At 36.0% G+C, this 24,633-nt stretch overlaps 1 protein-coding gene across 1 annotated transcript; it reads left to right on the top strand.

The window, feature by feature from the left end:
- Positions 1 to 7,590: 7,590 nt before the first annotated feature.
- Positions 7,591 to 20,703, top strand: si:ch211-286o17.1 (uncharacterized). The gene is made up of 8 exons (XM_056750778.1): positions 7,591 to 7,828; positions 13,933 to 14,022; positions 14,309 to 14,463; positions 14,874 to 14,954; positions 16,258 to 16,378; positions 17,164 to 17,216; positions 17,517 to 17,666; positions 18,973 to 20,703. The coding sequence occupies exons 1-8, from the start codon at positions 7,705 to 7,707 to the stop codon at positions 19,147 to 19,149; spliced, it is 951 nt and encodes a 316-aa protein (XP_056606756.1). The 5' UTR covers positions 7,591 to 7,704; the 3' UTR covers positions 19,150 to 20,703.
- The last annotated feature ends 3,930 nt before the right edge of the window (positions 20,704 to 24,633 follow it).

Genomic DNA, 24,633 nt, shown 5'->3' with positions numbered 1-24,633 from the left:
GACATTTGGCATTACATGTTATCCAATTCAGCCATAATTGAATGTTCTATGACTTAGCTCAGATAGTTTATTACCAGACAGTCAATGGTGAATCTCCAATTACATTTTATTTTCTACAAATCCTGTGCTTAATGGGCGTTTTGGGAAATCTCAGAAATGAAAGGGTACTCATATTGCTCGCGTTTCGAATGGTGCAACATCTCCCCCTTCTGGCAGTTAAATAAAAAACAAAACTATTGAAAAGAATCAAACTGAACACCCCCAGATGAAAAAACACTGTAGTACACTTTACTATTTACTATAGTAAATTCCAGTGCATTGTCTCTAGCATTTAATATAGTGAATTGTAAACTTAAGTAAATACTATAGTATACTTAAATATTTAAAAGAAAAATTGAATTAAATAATGAATTCTATAATAATGTAAACTATATTATTTTACTAGGTTTACCATACTTTACTATACTCAAGTAAACTGCAGTGTTCTTCACACAGCGAACCCTAAAAACTGTTTGTATCAACACAAAACAATGCATTTAAATATACAACCATGACCAAAAATCTGACTGCACTGCGACGCCGCCACGTTTTCTGTGGCATTTAAAGTTCACAATCCCTTTCTAGAAGCAGTAAAATAATTTTGATCTACAACCACACAAGCATCGCATACAGAACTAGATTTAGTACAGTCCAGCAGTGATGTTTTGTCCCTGTCGAACAGAGCTGATACCTCTCTGGTGTCTAGCCAACACGTTTTACTGCCTAGAAACCAAGCTGCCAAAGCACTGCAGGAACATTGGCCAGCCCGCTACTGATAAACTCCTTAAGGCGGTAAATTGCAATGCTGCCAGTCTCTGCTCATCTTGGCACTACGTACAGCCATGTATCATGCAACTTTTAGTACAGATCTAGTGTTTTTTACAGCATTGATTTACCTATATACTGTCTTCTGTCTCTGTGCAAGAGCTGAGGGAGGACAGAAAATGATGAAAAGAGGAGAACAGGACTTAATGTGGGACAGATTTCTATCATCTATCATGAGTAGCTTGGTTTAACTTTTCGGGACATGTTGTTTTTTGCTAAGAAAGACAATGCTGCTTCTTCTTATTTTGGTTGTGTAGTTACCTTTTCAATCAAGTGGTATTGTAAACAGTTTTTTTAATGTAAGTTAATGCCAACATGAACTAACAACTGAAAAATCAATAGAAACCAATAAAGGAGTTATAATGGTTTTTAAAGGGACATGCGTTGGTTGTAATAGAAACTGTACTGGTTTTACTATGTGACGGAATCTATTGGTGGGATGTTAGATCATATTGGAATAATGCCCAAAACGCAAAAAAATTATTTTGTATTGGTTTTAATGGAAAAGGCTGTTGGGTTGTGGGGGTATTCTAATGCAAACGATTACAATTTATGTGATGGTTTCTATTTTTTTTTCAGCAACTCCGTAGAAAACCATCAGAAACCAATACAGAAGTTCTAATGGTTTCCATTAAAATTCCAATATGAACCATTAGCTTTTTCCATTAAAACCATTACAAAATTCCTTTTTGCAGTGTGTTTTGGGCATTATTCCAGTGTATTTAAACATCCCACCAGTAGAATCCATCACAGAGCAGTAGAACCATTGTAGTTTCCATTAAAACCAATACAAATCCCATTAAAACCATTAAAACCATTAATACTTCTTTAATGGTTTCTATTGTTTTTTTCAGCAGGGTAGAAACCAAACAGATACCATCACTGAAATTCTAACGGTTTCCATTAAAATATCATTATGAACCATTAGCTTTTTCGATTAAAACCATTACAAAATTAAATTTTCTAGTGTGGTTTGGGCATTATTACAGTAGAATTAAACATCCCACCAGTAGATTCCATCACATACCAGTAGAACCATAGCAGTTTCCTTTAAAACCATTTCAGCAGGGCTCACTGACTCGGTGAAACAATAAACCATGAAATAAGTTATAAAGGGATTTGCATTGGTTTTAATGGAAACTATAATGGTTCTACTGGTATATGATGGAATCTATTGGTGGGATATCCGTTCTGGTCCTTGATTCTGATTGGCTGAGCCGATTTCTAAGCCATTATAAAATACCCTAGGTGTTATAAAATGCAGTGTAACCCAATGCATCTTGGGTCTTATTGCTTTAATCTACGAGTAGTTTGAAAACAACACTTTCAAAATAGTTTTTTAAATACTGATGTGCCAACCATAAGGGCCATTGTTCATTTTTTTAAGTTTTGAGGAAGCTTTTCTTATCATTACTGTTGTGTCTGTTTTATACCGTACTCTTTTCAGCAACTGCAAAATCAAAGGCAGAGAAAACATAAAGGCAGCGGCAGGGGAACAGACAAGAGAGATCCAATATTGCATATTTTTACTTCTCCACATGCGGCAAATAAGAAGAAGTGAAACATCTCAAGGAGTGAAGTTGTTCAGTGGGCTCGAATATCTGTGACATTTTCATAAGCCCTGGATTTAGTGAGCAGATATTTGACAGAAACAGCAGAAACCAAGGCATGCAGCTGAAAGATCCCTTTAAAGTGAATAATGCACACTTAGCAAGCCCACCATGGACTACAGTTATTAACTGACATTGAAATGTTCGTGGGTATGTTAACCAATCTATCACGAGACTGCAGGGAGGAGATAAATAAAACAAACGGTGCACAATAGAGATGGAAAGGATAAGGCTGAGCCAGATAGGATCATTTCAATCCATTTCAGTTCATTTTCTCTCCTACGCCCACGTTACACTTGGCAAATCCAACGTATTACTGATGCACCAGTGACTTTGAATAGCAAATCTTGCTTTGATGGCACAATAATCACCATGCGATTTAGTCACATCCGTCTAATGCAAAAACATAACTGATTGAAATGGTTCACCTGAGAAGTCTCAGATAAAAGATAAAACACGACATAAACCCCATACATCTAGATCCGGACACGACCGTATGGAAAACATATTCGATCTCATTGAGTTAAGCGGCAGAACATTAAGAACATTTGGTTAGTGTCTATTGGACTAGTGCATACTTCAATTAACAAACTACTTCTGCACCATTAAACTGACAGAAAAGGGAACAAAGTGGCGCTAAAGGTAATGACTATGTTAAATAACCTTGTGATCGGCTCCAAAGCTAACAGTTTTTTTACCTGGTGCTTCTCTTTTTGTTGTACTTACAACTTGTCACAGAATGACAATTTTTATAAATGTTTAACTGAACCTGTGTGTAAATTGACTAGAAAGTAAAAAGACTAAAGACTAAAAAGTAAATTTTAACATAAAATTTAAATAAAGTTATTAAGAACTGTAAGATAACGTCTTAAAGCAGCAAAAGCACAAAATGAAGACATTGAAACATTTTATACTGTTTGATGATGCAGGTCACATGTACACAACTCAACCAATAGGATTAAACTCATGTCATATGGAAAAATGGCTCTATCATACATATTGTATCTTTTTGTATCAACAAACAATAAATAGCAACAATAAATGGTCACATGTTCACTAGGAGACCATGTCAAAAGTGACGTCAAAAGAAGTCGTAACATATTGAAACTATTGCAGTTTTTTGTATTTTCCCATCATCCAGTGCAGCAAATTACTGGTTTTCATTTTCAATCTATACCTCCATGTAGTCTTTGACATTTACACGTAAAACCATTTCAGAATAATGAGTGTTTATAACTGTAATGGTCTGAAGCATGAGTGTTTTGAATGTTTTGAATTCTGTTGGTTGTTCTGTGATAAGGCTAATGTTGATGCCCACATTCATAATCAATTGAGTATTTTTGGCACAACAGATGGCGTGGACGGCACATCTAAGAAAAGGATCTGAGACTTCACAAATAGTTACTCGAGGCCAAAAGGAAACAAACTGAATGATTCTTGTTATTACCACATGTCATGACATCCCAGATGTTTCTATATAGACATTTATGTGTATATAATATACAGAATACTGGGTTTCCAATTCTATAGTATCACAATATTTTGAACAAGATTTAAAAATGAAATGGAAAATAACATCTAAAAATTCTCAACAAAAAAAATTCTTGTTCGGCCAATAAGTGACACTATGCAATATTTAGAAGATTGACACGAATCTTAAAAAACTTACAGGTCTATCACAGAAAAATAAAACTGAATTTTAAACTATTTTTTCATAAAACGTTAGACTTACGAGGAGACAAAAGGAGGACAAAAGAAAAAGGAGAAAGTCCCATAGCTCTATAATAGACATCTTCTATTATAGAAGTGTCATATGTCAAATGTGTCATATGAACATCAGGTTCCTCTTCAATTGTACTGACAGGTACGACCACATTACTTTTATATACATGTGGGTGGTCTTGGTCAAATCATGCCACCAACTGACGTAGATTTGTGGGGGTGTGGTTACAAGAGGCGTTTCAGACAGGTCTGGGTGAGCATTCGCTTATAGATTTTGTTCCGACAATTTTTGCAATTTGGCATGTCTAATACATGCATGGGCAACTTTTAACACACCAAAGACACAGAAAAACACGTATACGCTCCATATGACCCCTCTACATTGTTGTATCGTGATATCATGCCATGGTATATTTTTACACCACTAATACCTCTATCTAAAAACATCTATACAGCATAAAAACGGCCGTCTCATTCTGTGCTGTTTTTACTCAAACTTGGAAGTTTTGAAAGTTACAGAAGATAGTTGACATCCGAAAGACATCCTTTGTCAGGAAGAGATAATGCCAACAAAATCCTTCATTGTACCATCAAACTGACAACTTTAGAGATCTCCTTAGTTATTATAATGTTCCATGGGAGAGCAATTGTGACTGTAGGCTGTGAAGGAGAACATCTGCCACACTTTAATAATAACGTATTTCAAAGAAATGATGGATCACAGTTCACCGATTACCAGAACACTGAATGTTCAATATTGATGAATGAATCCCTCAGAATGATGCAGACGAGTGTCTCATACTAAATCTCTGTGTAGTATACAGTGAATACTCACAGATTCAGCCCTCAGAGCTGTTCTGCAGAGACAGCAAAGTCAAATTCACAAGTTTCTGAAGCATCACAATTTTATTTTTGCTTACACCTCAAAAGCGCTGTAATTGCTTCAGTGTCTGTGAGTTACAACTGCAACGCTGGAGATAAGCAACCGAAGTAAAGGTCCGACTCGAGAACAATCAGTCTCAAAGCAGGTATAGGGTTCTTCTGACATGTCCTACTCTTCAGGCTAATCCAAGACTCCTGGACTATTTCTCACAGCAATTTTCTCTGCTGTTAAGTTTCATATGGAAGTGCTATTGAGGCAGTCGAAGTTGATCACATCTCCATACAGTGCTTTGGATTTGAAGCGGGAGGGTAGTGAACATTATTCATCCGTTCCAGAAGCTTCTCGGTATAAAAATAATCCTACACAGTTTGGGAAATTTGATGTAAATTACCAGTTTATAAAATAAATCCAAATTCAGAATGTATATGAAAAACCAGCCGGAAGAAATTTCATGCCCCGCGGTAAATTTGATGTGACAAAATCATAATTGAGAAATGAATATTAGTCCAAAAAGCAAATATGCTGATTGGCAATTATTTTACTGTTTACAAATTTTTAAACTACAATTTTACACATTATTTTACTATTTTTATTTAACTGATATAAGGTACAAACTATATATATTATGGAAATACTTAAAATAAGTAAATGATAAATATAACAATATAAATAGTATAAAATGTTTTTTTTCAATCCTGTCAAAATATTTCCCACTGTTAAAACATTAGATAATGTTTATCAAGGTTCCATTGTAATATTTTTACAGGATTGAAAAAAAAGACTTTAAAAACTTATTTTTTTGCTATTTAATGCAATACAGTTGGTCACTTTTTTATTAATTTTGTCCAACACAGATACAACCACTGATTTTTAACATTCTGTTGTAAAAGTCTTATTTGTTACCTATATGTTAGATTCTTATTGTAAAGTGTCAATAAAGATGTCTTACAAATCTGGGCAGAATGCATATGCAATGCATAAATGATAGCATCAAGTTAATATGTCAATACCATAAACATGCTTATTGTATGGTTGAAAGATTTTTTTTATCATAAATATGTTTACTAGAATTTTAGGCCTGTTACATCACTTTTAGGATTATCTGTTTTTCATACACTTTAAAATATATTTTTACACTAATACATGTTTTTTTTAGAGGAGAGTGTATAAAACCTATAATATATATTTGTATATATCCATCATATTCATCAGAAATTTGATTGGATCATAAAAATGTGGGTGCAGCAGAATGATTATAAATTAAATATATTTATTTCATGATGACTTCAGATTGACTTTAAATCCCACTCTTTTACTCCTTGTCCTGCAATGAACTGGCCGTCTATCCAGGGTGTATCCTGCCTACTTCCCGTCATGCTGGGATAGACTCCCAACCTCCTGCATCCCTACAGAGAACAAGCAGATTCATTGAATGAATGAATGTTTTGCTCCTTTGAATTTGTTATTTATAATCACAAAACCTGCTTTAGTTGCCATAATGCATGCCAACTGTTAGTATTTTTGTACCATGCTACTGATATTTACCTCACAATAGTTTTCAATGGCTGTGGGTATAAAAGTAACCATTGAAGTTCCCGTGGTGTCCCATTGGGCTGTAATGCATTCAATCTGGAGTGTTTATCATTCTTCTCATGAACAGAAATTCAAGACATTCTCATGTGCCTTAAGAGACATCTACTGCTCTGTTTACTGTAGTACCGTTTGGACATAACCCACTGTGTTAACAATGGCAGATGTGCATTTAGTTAATGGTACAATTATTTTCAAACAATAAACATTCCGACTATTGATCTTAAAACTGCAAACATCAATCCATCCTTTTACATTTGAAGGTGTTATATAATGAATGTGTTAAATAATAAAAAAGGACAAGGTGTTTGTCACCTTTGTCAAATCAGTGTGATTACGGTGATATTTGGATTTTTACCAGCAGGGGGCAGAACTGTGCTCAACTTTCCTTTGTCCCAGTTCACAAAAAAAAACTGTGAGCTTGCTTAAAGTTAAGACATTTGCATAGACTGTCAAATCATACATATTTATGGGATCCTCTTTCTTTTTTATTTTTGAAATGCAATGACTTTCTTTGAGTCCTTGTTGCAGTCACCCCCATGTGAGGACAGAAAGAAAACCCACCGTACCCTGACCAGCTATACTGTTCCAACTAAAATCTAAACACCCCAACTTTTTAATTTCTCAATCTGACTTCAGCAGAAACGCTTTTGTTAAAAGAACACACATAAATCAATGAGATGTGTTTTTCATAGACGTGACTCAGAAAGCTGAGGTTAAAGGATACATCTGGAAAGATGAGGCCTCGGTTTCCGCCAAATCATTTAAACGTTAGCGAAAACAGCTGAAGCATGTCAAAGATGACACTTTAGTGCAACAACACTGCTGGAAGGAATGAAAAAGAGAATAGAAAACCAAAAATGTACGAAGTAACTATGGAGAACAGCTCAGAGATAGAAAGAGAGAGAGAAGGGGGCAAGGGCATTGCTTTATCCTTTGTGTGTCACATAAGGAAACCGAAAACTTATCCCCACAGCAACCCCCAACCTACAGAGAGAGAGAGAAAAGAGAGAGAGAGAGAGAGAGAGAGACCACATGCAGCAGGACCACGCAGACTTGAACAAACACACGCTCAGGATGGCAACACTAACAATGAAAAAATGTCACAAAATGTTGTCCGGTGCTTTTGTGATCTGTGCTTTTGCTGTGCTTTTTCAAGGTGAGTAGCGTTTCCTTGAGTTTTGTCTCAGTGCAGATGTTCGGTTCTAACTTTTCATCAGTTAGGATGTTGTACAGCTTCACAACGGAGGAGGGTGGGGTCCATTGAGACTTTACAAAGCTTCACTGGCTACTCCACGATCTTCTAAAATGACTAGAGTGTCTGTTAGATCAAAGTCTTCGTATTTAAAGTTTATATTTATTGTTTAAATCTGTTGGTTTTCTATCTGCAAGAATATAGATCAGCAAGTTGTAAACAAAGTTGATAGTTGTAAACTCAATTTCCTCGCAGAAGTCAACTGCTTGTGATCAATAGAACAACAGCCCACTGTCTCACAGGAACTGTATCAGTGAATGAATATATTCTATTACGTTACCAGGTGGCCGTGTGTGCATCTGTACATGAAATCGAGGGTCCATCTGTTGCATTCCATTGGGTTTAAATAGGGTTTTGTTAATTTGGCAAGCCGTGAAGCAACCAGGTGTTTAGAAGTGCCTCAATAACACCGGCAGATAAAAGTTTAGAGCGGGATCAAGTGATGTGATGCATATATCATTTTCATAAACGAAAATAAGCCCTGATGTTTGTGTTAGTGGGAAATGTAAGGAATACAATACACAACAGAGCAAATGTTGATGAGAGGCTGTATTATTTTCTTAACCCTTGTTTGTCTTGTTTTGCAGTAAATATCAAGACACATTTATTTAAAGAAAATACTTAAATATATATATACATACAAGATATTCAGATAATTTAATTTGAACTACATTTATGTTTCCGACCCGCGGCATAAATTTCTCACAAATTTCATATATTCCTTCTTGTTAAAAACAAAAAATGTGGCAGGAAAATGTGATTTAAAATGTTAATTACACAATAATCTTTTTCTAAAAAGAATGAAAGCAAACAAAGTTAGAGATTAATAAACACGCAAATTATTCAAGCAAGACTTCTTACTTTAAAATAATTTTGATATATTTAAAATATATTATATATACTGTATATATATATATATATAATTTATACATTTAATAAGATTTAATGCAAGATAGGAGAAACTTAAATAGAAACATCAAAATAAATACAAATGAACATTAAAAGCAATAAAATATCAAATAATTTGTTACAATTTCCTAGTTTGTTCAACTGTTATTTTTACAATTTATGCATTCCCTTACACATGAAAACCAGAACCACATTTTACTCTCATTGGCATACGTCCCGCACTTCATTTATTGTACCTTGAAGGGGGAACACACTCTTCTGATAATGATGCTTTGGCAGCATGTGAGAGTTCTGGGCGGTCACAGAGCGTGTGATTAGAAACATAAGAAACAGTTTTTTCTCCATATGTTTGTTGCCCTTCCCATATGGGCGGAGACGATATGGGAGACATGCTCATTTACTGAGAGGAAGAGAGAGGTCAGATGTCAGGGGGCACATGCTGAGATAGAGAGAGAGAGAGAGAGAGAGAGAAAGGCAGATCCAAAGTTACATTCCTCCTCCTCTTTAAAGGGATTGTTTTAGTTTCAAATTCCATCATTCCTAAGGGATCTCTTACTATAGCGGTGGACCGCCGGGCATCCTTTAGAACGTTTCCATACCATTATGGATTTCATAACATCAAACCGATAAAGTGAGATACGTTACGTTTTCATAACTTATCCTTAGGGGTCCAGGTCAAAAGAGCCCACCCCTGGTTTAAAACTATGGCTCTGATCCCTCATAGGCCTTTTGCACCCTGGTTTAGGACAAACACCTAACCCGAGCATGAGCAATGAGAATAATGATTCTCGCCTTAGAAAGCTCAGTTAAAACAGTTCGCTCACGACAGACAGACGAGGACATCGCCTTGGGGAGACAAAACTGACAGATGCATTTGGGACGGATACTTGTGGCATATGCTCCTGCATCTGTTATAGTAAATCTGATCTCTCATAACAGCTGACGGACCGTCATTGTTGAAATGTGACGCGCAGCCAGCTCACATCCAGCATTTGGGCTCTTTTCTTGAGCATCCCATCACAGAATAAATAAGCGTTGATGTATTGACACCGGTACACATTCAGTATTCTTTCCGTGCATGAATCCTTTATCACTCTCCCCGTCTCTGGCTTAGCAGGAATGCATCCAATCCCGCTCTTCAAACGTTCCTGGTTGTTGGAATGTCGAAACATTCCATAACTGGGAATTCCCAGAGGCAACCGGGAATGGCGGTAATCGAATGAAGGATATGACTTCCTGATGGTTCTGTGATGGGATTTGTGGAAGGTGGGTTGGGGAATTGGGGGATGGAGAGGGAACAGATCCAACATCTGTTTGGAGGGGGCGTGAGGGAGGGGGCTAGCTTGAAAATGTACCCTATGGATGTAAGGGGCAAGATTGGGGGAGGGGGGACATTCTGAGGCACGAACACGTGTGTGAATTAAGTCTGGGTCATTTATTGATGTTAACTCTTCGCTTTCTGAAACGAAAATAGGAAGACGCCCCACACATACGTTTATGCATTTTGGAGATGTTTGAATCCAAAGCGACTTCAGTGCATTTAAATTTATAAGTATGTGTGTACCCTCAAATAGACCCATGGCGAACCCAACAATATACACAAGAACACCATAAAGTACTTCAAATGATCTTCAGTCACATGATGTGACCGCTATACCGTCCACTCACAACATATCACACACATCACTTTGTTTTTATTAATGAACAACAGCTCATTCTTGTTCCCCTTTGACCCAAAAAATCTCTTACCAGATCTAATGCTCTTTGGCATCAGATAAGCGTTTACAGTTCATGATACTCCTTAAGTCAAAGCTTCTTTTGTTCTTCTCGGTCTCAGGGTGGCTTCACAGGTCTATTCCTTGTTTGTGTAGATAGTTTTACTGCTGTTTGTGTGGTTTAATGGGGTTCTACTTCCTTGGATTTCAATTGTTCAACAACTTCGATGGATGGATGGATGACAATCCAACCTGGGGCCAGTCGCATAAACATAGCCACTAAGTTAAGACTGCGTCTTAGCAACCATTCTCTAAAGACTGGCAAATAGTAAGAACTAACTTGCTTTTCATTATTGAATTAGCCCAATCTACCTATTTATGTAACTGACTTAAAGAAAGTTTTAAAGAGAAAATTGTAAGACCAGTTTATGCAACTGGCCCCGGATCTCACTGGAATTCGTAACTTATGTTACGAGGTGGCTAATTCGTATGAAATTATGTGTTGTGAACTGTACAAGAATGTAAAAAAGCAATACAGAAGCCCCACCCCTAAAGGTCTTGTGTAGGACAATCTGACGCAGTTAAACGGGCGTGTGACAACTGAATAGTTTGTGGTCGAATAAAATCATTTACACATTTAGGAATTTCTGTTGTTTTGGCAGCATGGAATCCAATATTTCAAAGCTGTGAAATGTGGTGTGTGCCTTATGAATTTTAAAGACTAAGACGTTCTGCTTCCATTTGGAGTCTGAAACTTTTAAGAGCCGTGGGCAGGAGTCACATGGTAACAGACCCACGTTTGTCAAAGACTATATCAAGTTGCTCTCACGTCGGGATAAATTTTCTTGAGCATCAACTGTCACAGTGTCACACATTGCTGAGATACCTAATTTCCTATGAAGTTTCGTATACATTTACGCATGACACTTTCAAGTACATTCAAGGTATACATTTTATGACTATGTGTGTTCAGGAGCAAGCAGGTCTCTGTCTCTTAATTTAAAAAACGTTTTAACAAATTCAGGAACAAAGACATAAACCTGTATCCGACTGTTGAGACTACAGGGGGCGAATGAAAGAGTAAATACCGCTGTGATGAGGTCATGTTAAAGTAGTAAAAGAGCGGCAGGAGGGGGTTACCGGGGTATAGAAAGAGAAGAAAATGAGACCCTCGAATATGTAGTGCTCTCAAAGAGGTTGTGGAATTTTACTTCATCGGGCTGAAAACAAAAGTCTCTCATTTGCGAGTTGCGTTGGATAAAAGCGTCTGCTAAATGAATAAATGTGTTTGGCCATTGGTACAGTAAATATAATCTGTGATTTAGCCGTCTCTTTCCCAAAATGCTTGAGATGTGTTCAGAAGATTTTTGGAGAGTTTATTGCACTTTCATATAGATTCAGAATCGCACTCAGAAGAATGTCACAATATGATTTAGTTACAATGATGTAAAAATATAAATTTTATAATATAATATATAAAAATATAAAATATATTTTTGGATGACTTCTGTAAATGTACCGCTTTTGTCCACATGAAGTTACATTATTTAGTCATTATGAATTAGTTAGGATACACTTTTAAACATCCATATGTTATACACTGTAAACGTTTTTCTTTTTTCTGAAGGGATAAAGACTTGTTAATGTTTAATGATCATCTTTAAACAAACTGTTGACAGTTTATAACATAAATGTAAATCTACAGTTACTGGCAAATTGCTGCCAGTTACTGGCAAATGGCTCCCAGTAATTCTGTTATTTCTACAGACATTTTTTACAGTGTACATCAGCCAGATTTTTGGTGAAAACTTGCCATAATCCCAATCAATTTTATATCAATTAAATTAAATTGCATTATTGCTCCTGTATGACGTATCGCTTATTGCTCCCTAAACTCCTTGTAAGTTGCTTTGGATAAAAGTGTCTGCTAAAAGCCTAAATGTTAATGTAAATGTTAAATTTAAATAGACCAAGAGCACCAAAGAGTGCACTGCATATTCAACAGAATTAAGAGAATTCTTCCGTCCTTAGACTAGCCTTCTGAGCACATAGCCAATATATAGTTTTAAACAGAATCCCTCTTTTATTCACAATCTCTAGCAGAAAATCTCAACAATCAAAAATTCAGCACATAATCATGTGCAAAAGAGAAACGGCTCCAGCAAGAGACATACATCATAGCCTCTTTTCTTTCTACAACTCACTATTCTTTTCTTTCCGCTCCCTGCGGTCTATAGAGGGGAGTATGCTACGGCAGGGTCGAGGTCAGAGGTCAGGACCTGGTGTGGTATGGGGGAGGGCTGAGGTTAAAGTTTATTTGTATCTATGTTCCCTCAGTCCATTAATTATAATGCACCAGAGCGTTCAGTTGACTGATTCATAGCAGAACAGCTCTTGGCATGACCATTCGGTACAACAAGTAGGTCAAAATATTAATAACTCTGCCTCTGAAAAACATTACGCAATGTATTGACCTGAAACCAAAGCACAGTGAGAAAACGCTAAAAATCCTTCAGTTTAATACTGCCTGGGAGCTGAGAATATACCAATATACTAAGAAACAAATCAAACATCATGGACTGCAAGGTTTTCGTTTTCTTTTTGGGGAACTTTTCCTGGTGTTGGAGGCAGTTCCCAGTCAGTCTCCATCAGGAATGTTTCCAAACTACTGGTTTTGAACCTTTAAATAGCAATGCAAAGACCATAAGATGGGAAAAATACACACCTTGGCTCTTTGGGCCAACAATTCTGCCATAGAGGGCAATACCGCACCATAAAGACAGGAGAAACATAAATAACATGTTAATTTGGTTGACAAGCCACAACAATCCCTACAATGAAAAATAAATATAATAATCACGAAGATTTATGTTGGGTATATTCCGGAAAATATAATGCAATATATTACACAATACGTTTCTATATTTTAGAACCAAGTGTTTATGTTTCAAATTTGCTGGGGTTTTTTCAATGATTGCATACTGTGTTATCATAGTAGACAAGCAGTTTTTAAATCATTTTCTATTCATTGGATATGCAGAACCCAGTGACATAAAGGGTGACTAATAGTAATAAAAAACTGTAAACACAAAATATGGAGATACGTGGTTTCAGAAGGACAGCATCACTATGAAAAGTTGCAACATTGCGATACTTTAACAATGCATTACTCTATACATTTTCTATATACTTTCAAATATACACTCAATTATTTAATATATTGACAGTTAGGACAATAGATTTCCTAATTTTCTAATAGATTTGCATAAAGATTATATGGCACGAATGGTATGCCGATTGATACCAAATGCCAAGAATGATTATAATTATAAGTTTTACATTTTGAAATGCCTTATTCTACATTATGTCTATCTTGTTTATCAGGTGTGCTTTGTGAAGTGATCGAGGATGAGGTCGATATCAAGCCTGAGATCCGTGGGGATGGTGATTCAATATCAATTAAAGACCAAAAAGGTAAAACTGTAAATCCTAAAGAGTGAATGTTCAAATGAGAAAATTCACAAACCATAAACTTTCGGTTTATTCGATACATATAAAAACAAGAGCACTAGACAGCTTCTTTGCATCTATTCGTGCACATTTTGTACGTTTATTTTACACAGACTTACAAAAGCCTGCTGGCATAATTCATTATATTTGCTAAAAGCCTACATGATCAAACTGATATCATCTTACTACGACCGCTCATGACAAAGTGTAAACTACATCAGATAAATGAACACGTCAATGTTCCCAACAGATAAATTTCAAGACCAGGTTGTAGAGTTCCCCAGCATTGGGCCAGAAACACCAGCGGTTACACAGCCAAACGAGCCCACCACAGACCAACAGAACACGAAGACCCCCGATCAGACTGACCCACACCCACCTGAAAAAAGCAGCATCACATCCAAGGTGAGACAACTAAGCTGCTTTGTAGCTTCAGTAAATTAAGAAGAACGACCATCAGAAATGTGCACTCCAAAAAGCACCAAAAAGGTGCATCAAAAGGTCCTTCGGTGCCTTTTGGTTCCATAAAGAACCTTTCACATCTGAAGAATACAAAAAGGTAAGAAAGAGATGGTTCTGTAAAGAACCTTTGTCTAAATGGTTCTTCGTGGAACCAAAAATGGTTCTTCTGTGGCATCGCTGTGAAGAACCTTTTAAGCAACTTTATTTTTAAGAGTGTGGTCTGGGTGAACAAGCAACTCTCTTAATCAGCCTTTTTAAACTATTTTGAATGCAAAAAGCCTACAGTATTTATTCCTGATGTCAATGATCTGATCCTACACATTCGCTCCAGTAACTTTCATTTTGCTCTGTAGGGAAATGTGGTATGTGTGGATGAAATACCAGTGAAATACAGATACGACGTTCTGCTGAAACTCAAAGCCCCCTCCACATGTGTAAGTTCTGACCTGCTTTTACCCTTCTGTTAGTCGAATGTGGAAATGGACCTCTCACGACACTGTCAAATTATATTTAAAGCAACAAAAAGTTTATTAGGATCATATTAGCTTTCCACGTCATTATAAATGTTTTACATTATTTCATCTCAGCAAAACTTAAAGAGTGTTTTAAAGCAAATCGCCACCGGCAAAATTTAAATAAAGTATGTTAATGCAAGAAATCCATTTTCTTTTCTATTTTTAGTACACTATAAAAAGACTCAAGCTGGGAAATTTAATTCAATTTTTATTGCCTGAAAAACTTGTATTTATATTAACAGGCACCCAATAGCATCTTACATTTAGGATGCATTAAGTTGAATTCATTTGTGCAAATCATTTCTTTTAAATGAAAGGACCAAACTTCAGATTACTCTCTCACTATCATAAACACACACACTCTCTTACAGAAAGAAGAACACATGTTTTCTGTGGCATCTTAACTATGGCAGTCAAACATTATACAGATGCCTTTAACACGTCAGTCTGTAAAACCGTCTTGTATCTCGACTGGTACATCATGGTGCATGTGACCCCAGGGTCACGGTGTAATTCCCAAAATGCACAAAATGTTACATTATACAGCTTAAATGCACTTGTAGTCGCTTTGATTAAATGCACAAATGTCATCGTTTCTAAATACTCTCAGTATGTCATGTCATTGGGTGGATCAGTCTCAGAGGTCTTGTGGCGTGCACATCAATGGCATTCAGTAACACCCTTTGGGTGGCGACCGTTTGGAATTCATGCAAGAAACTTTGCCAAGATACACACCCAGGCATCTGTGTTTAGTTTGAGAGCCAGTAAAGAGCTTCATTCTGTTGAAGTATATACTACAGTATACAAGTACGTAATGTACAAATGACATTGTGTAACTTGAACCGGGAGACAACACGTCTACTACAAGTTTCTGTTTTTTCTTTATATTTTATCAAATTGCTTTTCGGCTCGTTTCTGCATGTGTTAAACCATTATTCATTTGCATTATTTTTGGTCACATATTTTAATGAGACACTGAACCGGAATAAAGGGAATCTGTTGCTATGAAAGAAAACCTTCATGACCAAATATTACATCACATTTCTGAGAAGTAGAAAAAAAGAAAGTTTAAGATGGAAGGGGTGCCGACTCAAATGTGACAGTAAATGGATTTGTAGTTGCTCTTAAGGAAGTGCATTTCTATTTTGGGTACTTCATATGATTTTGAAGTGTTCCACGTTCATTAAAATGCGTTTAATACAAACAACTTCTCATCCAATAGGAAGAGACTAAAGCAAAGATTCAGAGTGTTCTGGAACATCTCTGTGGTGAAGACTGCAAGCTCGAAATCTTCCAGAAAGAAAACACTGATGAGATAATTGTTTACGGAGAGAGTATTGAAGGTTCGCTTTCTTGTTGTTTATTCATCATTTGCATTACAGTATATGGCCAGTCTCAATTCAATATAATTCAATATTAATGTTTAATAAAATCCCTCTGAATGTGAATTAATAAAAATTGAATGGGTTTGGAACTGCATATACGGCCGCAGAAGAAAGGTAGAGACAATCCCAAAGTTCAATTTTAATTGTATGTTTTGTGGCCATTTTGGTCCAGTGTCTGATGAATTTCAACAAATATCCAATAGCAATGTGAAATTGTCTGACAACATGACAAGACACATGAAAATTGTGATAAAAATCCAGGTTATCACATAAATTAATTTTTTTGAACTTTTCCTAAATGTACAAATATTACTATTGTATTTCTTAAAAGAGAATATGAACTTGTTTTCTTTGCTGTTTTTTGAGGTCTGATAATATCACTACATTTTTCTCTTATTTAAAATGCAAAATTAATTTGAAATTTGTGAGAAATATTGCTAGAAGTTAACAGAATGAAACACATTTTTTCATAAGGACATACATATAAATAGTAAGTTAATGACCTGAAATGATGCTTTGAAATGGTCTGTTAATATTTTCCACAGCTGTTTATGCGTATAATAATACTTATATGTCATTACTATATATTCATCTCAGACCGACTTTATTGATACAGAAACTAAATTAAAGAAACAAGTGTTAACTACAATTGTAAATAAATGATGTTGTTTATGCATGCTTAGACTCATTTCCCAATGTTGTGAATAAGCGTGCAAAATCAGTTTTTTTTTCATTTCATGAAGACAATCCGGAAGAAATGGCTGGGAAATTCAACATCGACAACATAATGGATAAGGTCAGCAACTATTTCACAATATTTTAATGCCAGATTACATGACACAAATTTTCCTCTAGAAGAGTTAACCCTGAGCATTTATTTGTATATCGGTTTAACAAAGCAGAGAATGAATGAAGTTGATGTAACCCTCTCCTATGACTCTAAATCCACAATTAATTTATATTTTACTACGTGGTTTTGTTTATGTGATGGTGAGGAGGTAAACAGCCATGTTGACAGTTTGACTCCAATTAACTCATATACATCCATAAGCATGTTTTATTATCCCCATGTGTTGACTTGTGTTTGTGTTTATAGGTTGAAGTTGAAGAGGCAGTGTCTCGTGTGGGTCAGCGCACTAAAGCTGTCTTCATCTCCGTGTTGATAGCTGGTTTAATTCTTGCTGCTTTGCTAATTGCCGGTTACCTTCTAAAGTCACGTCAGGAACAGACGAAAGGACTACGACTGGTGAGTGTGAACAACTATTCGTGTGTTTATACAGCCTAAACTCAATTAAACCAAGTACCTACTTCTTAAATCATGTTTTACACACTATGTGCCAGTGCAGAATGCATACATTCCAGCTGTTTTATTGTCATGTGATCTGTTTGTTCATTCATGACACCTATACGAAATTTATTCAGATGTTATACAAAATACCTATGAGGAATACACTTCTTGGTCTCTCTTACACTTTATTATAACATTGTGTTTCAAATTGCCGGTTCCTCAGCCTGATAAGATGCAAAAGTGTTCACGCAAGACATATTTTTAATATCAGCAAAAGCAGTAGACTATTTGAGTATTTCTTGCTCTTGCATACTGATGATAGTATAGTACAAAAATCTGCAAAGAGGGGATTTAAAGGGAGGGCGTTAAACAGCAGTATCAAGAAATAAATGTAACATTTTAACCTTTTAATAATATATTTTGTCATAGTAAGGGTTGTCAAAACAGTCTTGCCCATAACCATGATACCAAGAGCCACGGTTTATCGATATCATGTAAAGTCTACACATACCGTAATACCATAAATATTCAGCATCATTGTCTTTAAAGGCACAATGGTTACTCTCTGTCTCCCTACATTTGTATTTAGAGTGTAATTCATTGACCAAATTAATGAAATAAAAAAATGAATTTGATAACAACATTTATTTATTTTCAACAGATACCACGATAATATTGTTATCGCAATTATTTTAGCCACGATAACCGTGTAGTGAGAATCTGATTTTTTTAACTTAACCAATTCATGTTAGTTTGAGATTCAACACTTTCCACATCCAACTGTAGCACATGAAAAATATTATAGTACACTTTAGTGTTTAAACTAGTATAATATAGTATGCACTACTGTTACTTTTGATCAACTGAAGCAAACACTGTAGTATACTTCAATATTTAGGTTCAAGAACACTATGGGTATTCTACTAGTTAACTATAGTACAGTTACTACTATGGTATACTCCAGTATTTTTTATGTGGGCTGAGACCGAAATTCAGATAAATTTTATTGGAATAAAAGCAATAAAAGACATCATTGGGGTATTGGTTCATTTCTTACCCTCCACTGCAGTACCATACCAAATATCAGTATGTGATCAAAGCCAAAGTCGTAAAGCCTCAATGGAGAGTATAACGGTCTAACAAGTTATCAAATGAAATATTATCAAATTGTACAACGGCACAACCAAATGTTGTCTTGCGATTTAGGAAAGCTTGTACGAATGAGGCCTTATTGTTCCTAACTAATGTTTCTTTGTCCATCAAGGCTGAGGAATCCTTCCAAGTGGATCAGGAAAACCAAGGCAACACATTGCTGTCTGTAGCTCCCCTCCCTCAACAGGACCCTTCGGACAAGCCCGTCATCAATGGAGAGTCCCCCGAATCTCCCCCCACCAATGGACACTCTGCCACACAGACACAGGTGGCTGACACACCAATGTAAGACGTGTCAGCATCTCACTTTAATGACCAGAGAACAAGGTTATCAAAAACTTTAAACTCAGGCAAAAAAGATATTCCAGATTTTCAGGATATCTGTGAACATGATGAAGCCAACGAAAATAACACAGGACGCAGAGAGATTGTACACTATAAAGACGACAACAAGGATTTTTATCTGTTGTGTGAAAAAATTATCGCAGGTTTAAAGGAGTCTTGCAGCGTAAACAAAAGAGCCAAAGAAACGAATGTGCCTGTGATGTTAGCTGCTGATCTTGCAGATTCGTGCTCCGTCTAAACCACACTCATTAAAATAAAATGAACCCATCTCAAACATTTACATATTCATAGATGCTTTCACATGCAGAAATAAAGGAGATGTCCTTTTAGGTAATTAGGAAATGGAAAACAGTATGATTTGCATAAGCATCTTTAGTTTGGAAAAGCTTTCTGAAGTCTACGACCGATTGCTTCCGCAAAACACAAAAGAAGATATTTTGAAGAAAGTTGGTAACCGAACAGCGCTGACACACATTCACTTCTATTGTATGGACAAAAAAAATACAACTAAGTGGATCAGAGCCGGTTAAAAACATTCTCCAAAATACCTTCTTTTGTGTTTTGATTGAAATGACAAGATGGTTAGCAAATTTAAAACCATATTTTTTAAGCAAGCTTATTGTTGGGTGTTTTTTATTCCTATATTGTTTCCAGTTTATTGTTTCCTCTTGTACTGTTCTTTACATCGATTTTCGTTTTCTTTTCACTTTTATATGTACATGCTTACATTTTACTTTGTACAGCTCTTTGAAAGGCGCAATAGAAAATAAAGGTATTATTATAATAAACAATCAGTTTTGGGTGAACTATCACTAATGATAATGTATATTTGTAACACAGTTTTAAACACAAAAACCTTTCTCCGGCACTTCAAGCCGAAATACAATACTAAGCAAAGACGCCTGACAAAACCCTTTCTCTGACATCTGTAATGTCATCCTCAATGGTTTTGATGTTCATGGTCTTTTATTTAGATTTTGGTGCATTTATTCAGTTACCCAAAGCTACTTTGTCAATGTGATTTTTTCAGTCTGCGTGTTTTCTGAAAACCAAATCCATCACCTTATTTTCATTACTATGCTGTTCTAAGCTACAGAAACTGGAAGCAGAAACAAACGAACTGCTAAAATCCCTGAGCTTTACATGTGTCCAGTATTGTGCATTTAGTAAAAAATGTAATGAAAAACTGTGCGAGTAAATGTGTGATTGTTGACCAATAAGCTTGTATAAGGTCAAAATGTTTTTGTAATTGCCTATATTTTTATACAAAGTATATTTTGCTTTATACTTTTTAGTTTGGTGTGTAATCTAAACATTTAGATAGATGTTTGAAAACATGAAGGTGGCAAAGACCTGTAGGACCGATGTTACATGAATGTGCAAGAGTGAGCGGTTATCTCGTTGTGTTTGTTTTATTGTTTTATGTACTGTGGAAAAGCCAAATTTACGAACAACCATCAAATAAATGACAATATCAATACTTATAACTCTTTTATTTTGTTGTGTTATAGCAGTCAGTATCTTTTTATTGTATAACCTCGAAGTCTTAACATGACCACAGCCCTAAAACTGTTTATTTCATTTACTTCAATTAGCAGAAATGTTTCTTGTCATTTGATCAGACAGCTTCTTGAGATGCTTTTTAAACATTTTTGTACCCATCTATTTTCTTCAAGTGGTCCAAGTCATCTCAATGTTTTGGTATAAAAATGTTTTAAAAATGGATATGTTGGCACAATTATTTCCCCCCACACTGATTTCAAAACACCCATATGCCTTCAAATCAGACGTCTTTTAAAATCATGAGAAAACACTTAAGCCAAGTGACCCCAAACCTTTTATCAGTATTGTGTATGCGCAGTTTTAACTCATTTAGAGTGAAACTTGTGCGAAGATTGTTTTTCTTTGATTAAAGATACCTTTAATTCCATAATTCTAAATGTGTGGTCTAGAACTAATACATGTTTTAAGCGATTGTAAATCACTGTAAAAAGGTAAATAAGCGTCGAAAGAAAGCAGAATCCCATGGGTCACATCAAATGTGCTACATGTACTGCGTGGAATTTCAGTGGGTTCACACACGGTGTGGGAGCGTGAGATTAAATGAACTGTGTTAAACCCTTAGTGTAACATTCCAGTACTGTATATATTATATGGTTTCCTCTCAGCACCAGATGAATTCAACAAGAGCAGAAAAAAGGCCAGTGTTGCCATGGTTTCGGAAGAGAAAGAGAGATGGGGAGGGGAGGAGGAGGCGGGGCCAAGACTTCCCTCCAACTATAAACCAATGACGTTACTCGTTCAAACTCTATTAACTTCACCCACCGAGCCAAAACAACAGCAGCTGTATAAAATGTTTTATACTATAAGCAGAAACGTTTGATAAAATTAGTTTTCTTATTGGCAACTCAGTCGACAAAACATTTCTGCAAACATCTAACAGTTAAGTACTGCTTCTATCACTTGCAAACAGTGTGATATTATATTTCCACAGTGTGCTTAACAGACACTTCAATGAATGTGTCATCTGAATACCAAAGAGCTAAATAAAGAGATTTATTAACAGCTGCATGGTTCAGATGCTCGGTGTGGGTGTTAGATAGCACAAACATGCCAGCGACAACAACAGCTCTATGCATTTCACAACAAACACAAGCACAGGGTTTTGATTCGTCCACCTACAACATATATATTGCTAACACTGTGACGGCCCAGGCGCACCGAACCAAAACAACACATCCTACACGACAGGGACATCCATTGGAAATTCAAACTGAAGTATAGGAATAAATGCCATTCACAGGGCGAGAGAGTGTGGAAATGGATATAGGCAAAGTTATACATTAAAAATATTTTCTTCTTGTACAGTCTACAGAGTCTTTGCATATCAGATGACTATTTCACTATTGGTTCTATATTCAAATAACTGTGTTACTGTGATTCTGAAAAACTTTTTGGAACGCTTCTTAGAAAGGCAAGGCAAGAAAGAATACAATGGAAGCTTAAGGGTGCATATAATTAATCAAATTAATTCAAGAAAGAAGAAAAAAACATTTCAGAAAGGTGGAAACCCTTAACATTGGAATGACCAAATTTGTTTGTCTTCATTGTAAGATTCGAAATGTGGAAACAGGAATTCCTATATTGCCAACGTTATTTTTGAATGCATGGCGGCCCCTAGTGGTCATAACGTGATATTGCTTGGGGAAGGATGTTGCTGTTAATCTCATTATTATTCTTGCAGGACATTGAAAAAGTAAAAACTCTAACGTCACAAAAGATTTACCCGAAAATCACAAACAACTAGCTCAAAAATATTTGTTGACCATCATTGTACAGACAGGTCCAAAGCACATTTATAAGAATTAATTTATGTTATTTATAAAGATATCAAACCTAAATATTCGAATAAAGAAATGATTATAAGTAACAAGGGTTTGTTTCCAAAGAATCTTTTGTTTTTGTTATTATAGAAATGTTGCAACAGGATCCGGTGATGCGCAATAAATGGTCGCCTGCACCACGTGACGTCATTCAATGTTTGTAAACACGCGTCAAGCACATGTGATCCCGAAGTGTTTGGGAACGTGTGGAGCCTTGCACCCTATCACGCGCTAGGGGAGTGTTTCGGGGCGGGGCTTAGTATCGCGCTCTGGAAAAGGCGATAGGGATCTGGTAATGATGCGTCTCAAGAATGGAAAGAGTTGAGGTTGGACCGAAAGAAGTAAAAGTCCGGCGAAATTTGGGAAACAGCCCATATGAAGTCTAACGCCTGGATGTACACATGTAAGTAAAATCTTTTATACTTTTCAAGAGAGGGATCATTCATTTGTTTGTAAAACTTAACAAATGTACGTCACAATTGGGATCGTTGCCTTAAATGTTTATCCGAAACAGTTTGTTAAGAATATCTCACAAATACTCCCACGTTGTTACATCTTACTTGCTACTTTAAATGTGATAGTAATCCGACGATTATTTCAACAGGCCTGCGTTAAGATATATTACTGCGTCATGGCTATTGCGACAAGTGGAAGATCCATTCGGGAATTTCAGCTGCGTAAGAGATTTCTGGACCGCTCCCTTTAGTCATACTAACACCATGCGACAAGACGCGATCTAATCAAAAGTAAATGGACACTATCTCAACTAAACGCTCGCGTCGCGTTAAGAAAAGCGGCTGGTAAAGGATGCTGCGCGAGAGATGTGATGCGATGCGCACGTCAGTGGCGCAGCATGATGCGCACTTCATGCCATCACGTCTAAACCTTTACGAATCTATTTATTTAAATAAAAAAAGTTTATTGCTAACAATCTCTTAAATAATTACTAAAACTGATTTGTTGGATCATAATCTAAAGGGTTTTGTGAAAGATTTATTATAACAAACTGAGATTTAACATTATCTTTAATTGTATGTAGGTATAGCCTACTGGAATTAGTTTAAGCAATAAGTGCGTCGTCGTCATAAAAGTATTTTTTCGGACGGGTCGCAACAACAAGGCGTTAAAGTCTCTGATAAACTTGGAATTTTCTAGTGCGCACTTGACCAGACGAGGTAAACACATCATTAGCGCAGTGCTGTCTTTTCTCTCTAGGGGGCGCATCAGAGCGCATTGCGTATTAAAGCGTTTACAATCTGGGACGTCGTTTTCATTATTTCTTTGTGCGTATTAGAATAGAAAAGTGAACATTTATTCGGGCTGGAGAGTTCTGCTGTTTCCCTGAACACAAAAGTAAGGTTATATTATGTCATCAAAGAAGGGTTATATTATCTGTCTGGCATCATTCTTGTCAGAGACAGATCTGTTTTTTAATCATTCTAGTAACAACATTACAATTAGTGAAAATTAAGCAAAAAAATACTTCAGAAATATTGAGAATATTGATTTAAGGACAACGGTTTAACCAAAATAATATGCAAAAAAGTAAGTTTAAATATTTCCTTTCCTTTCAAAAACTACAATTTTAGATGATTTATATACGTTTATATAATTGTGTGCCCTGGTTTTTTTAAAGACTTTTTACTATATCGAATGTTTTAGACCATCACAGGATAAAAAGGATTAGATTTTAACACATAGGTATATAAAATACTTTTTGATTAATAACAAATAAAATAGGTGTCATAACTTTAGTGTCTGTTTATCCTTCCTATATATTGCATTTCTAAACTGATGAAATCTGTTGATTCCGTACTGTATTCAGAGCTCTCATTGGCTATCCCGTATACGGTAAAAAAATCCATTGAGATTGCAAAAGTCCAAAGTCCCAACAAAAATGCCTTTCCCTTTAAGAGTCGAATAAGCATTACGCAAGCGGTCAGGTGCACAGGGGGCTAGAAACCAAGAATAAACCAATCAGACTGAGCAAAAAAGAAACTTGTAAACAAATACGCTCTTTTATTCGCACCCATCCTTTTCTAATG

The sequence above is a fragment of the Triplophysa dalaica genome, chromosome 6, assembly GCF_015846415.1.
Source record: "Triplophysa dalaica isolate WHDGS20190420 chromosome 6, ASM1584641v1, whole genome shotgun sequence".
Taxonomy (NCBI): domain Eukaryota; kingdom Metazoa; phylum Chordata; class Actinopteri; order Cypriniformes; family Nemacheilidae; genus Triplophysa; species Triplophysa dalaica.
Note: the sequence above shows the minus strand (reverse complement) of the source record. Positions and strands in the feature narration are given on the sequence as shown.

Coding starts and splice junctions, on each gene's coding strand:
- si:ch211-286o17.1 (XM_056750778.1), top strand. CDS start 7,705: ATGCAGCAGGACCACGCAGACTTGAACAAACACACGCTCAGGATGGCA. Junction 7,829..13,932: donor TTTTGCTGTGCTTTTTCAAG/GTGAGTAGCGTT, acceptor CTTGTTTATCAG/GTGTGCTTTGTGAAGTGATC. Junction 14,955..16,257: donor TCAAAGCCCCCTCCACATGT/GTAAGTTCTGAC, acceptor CTCATCCAATAG/GAAGAGACTAAAGCAAAGAT.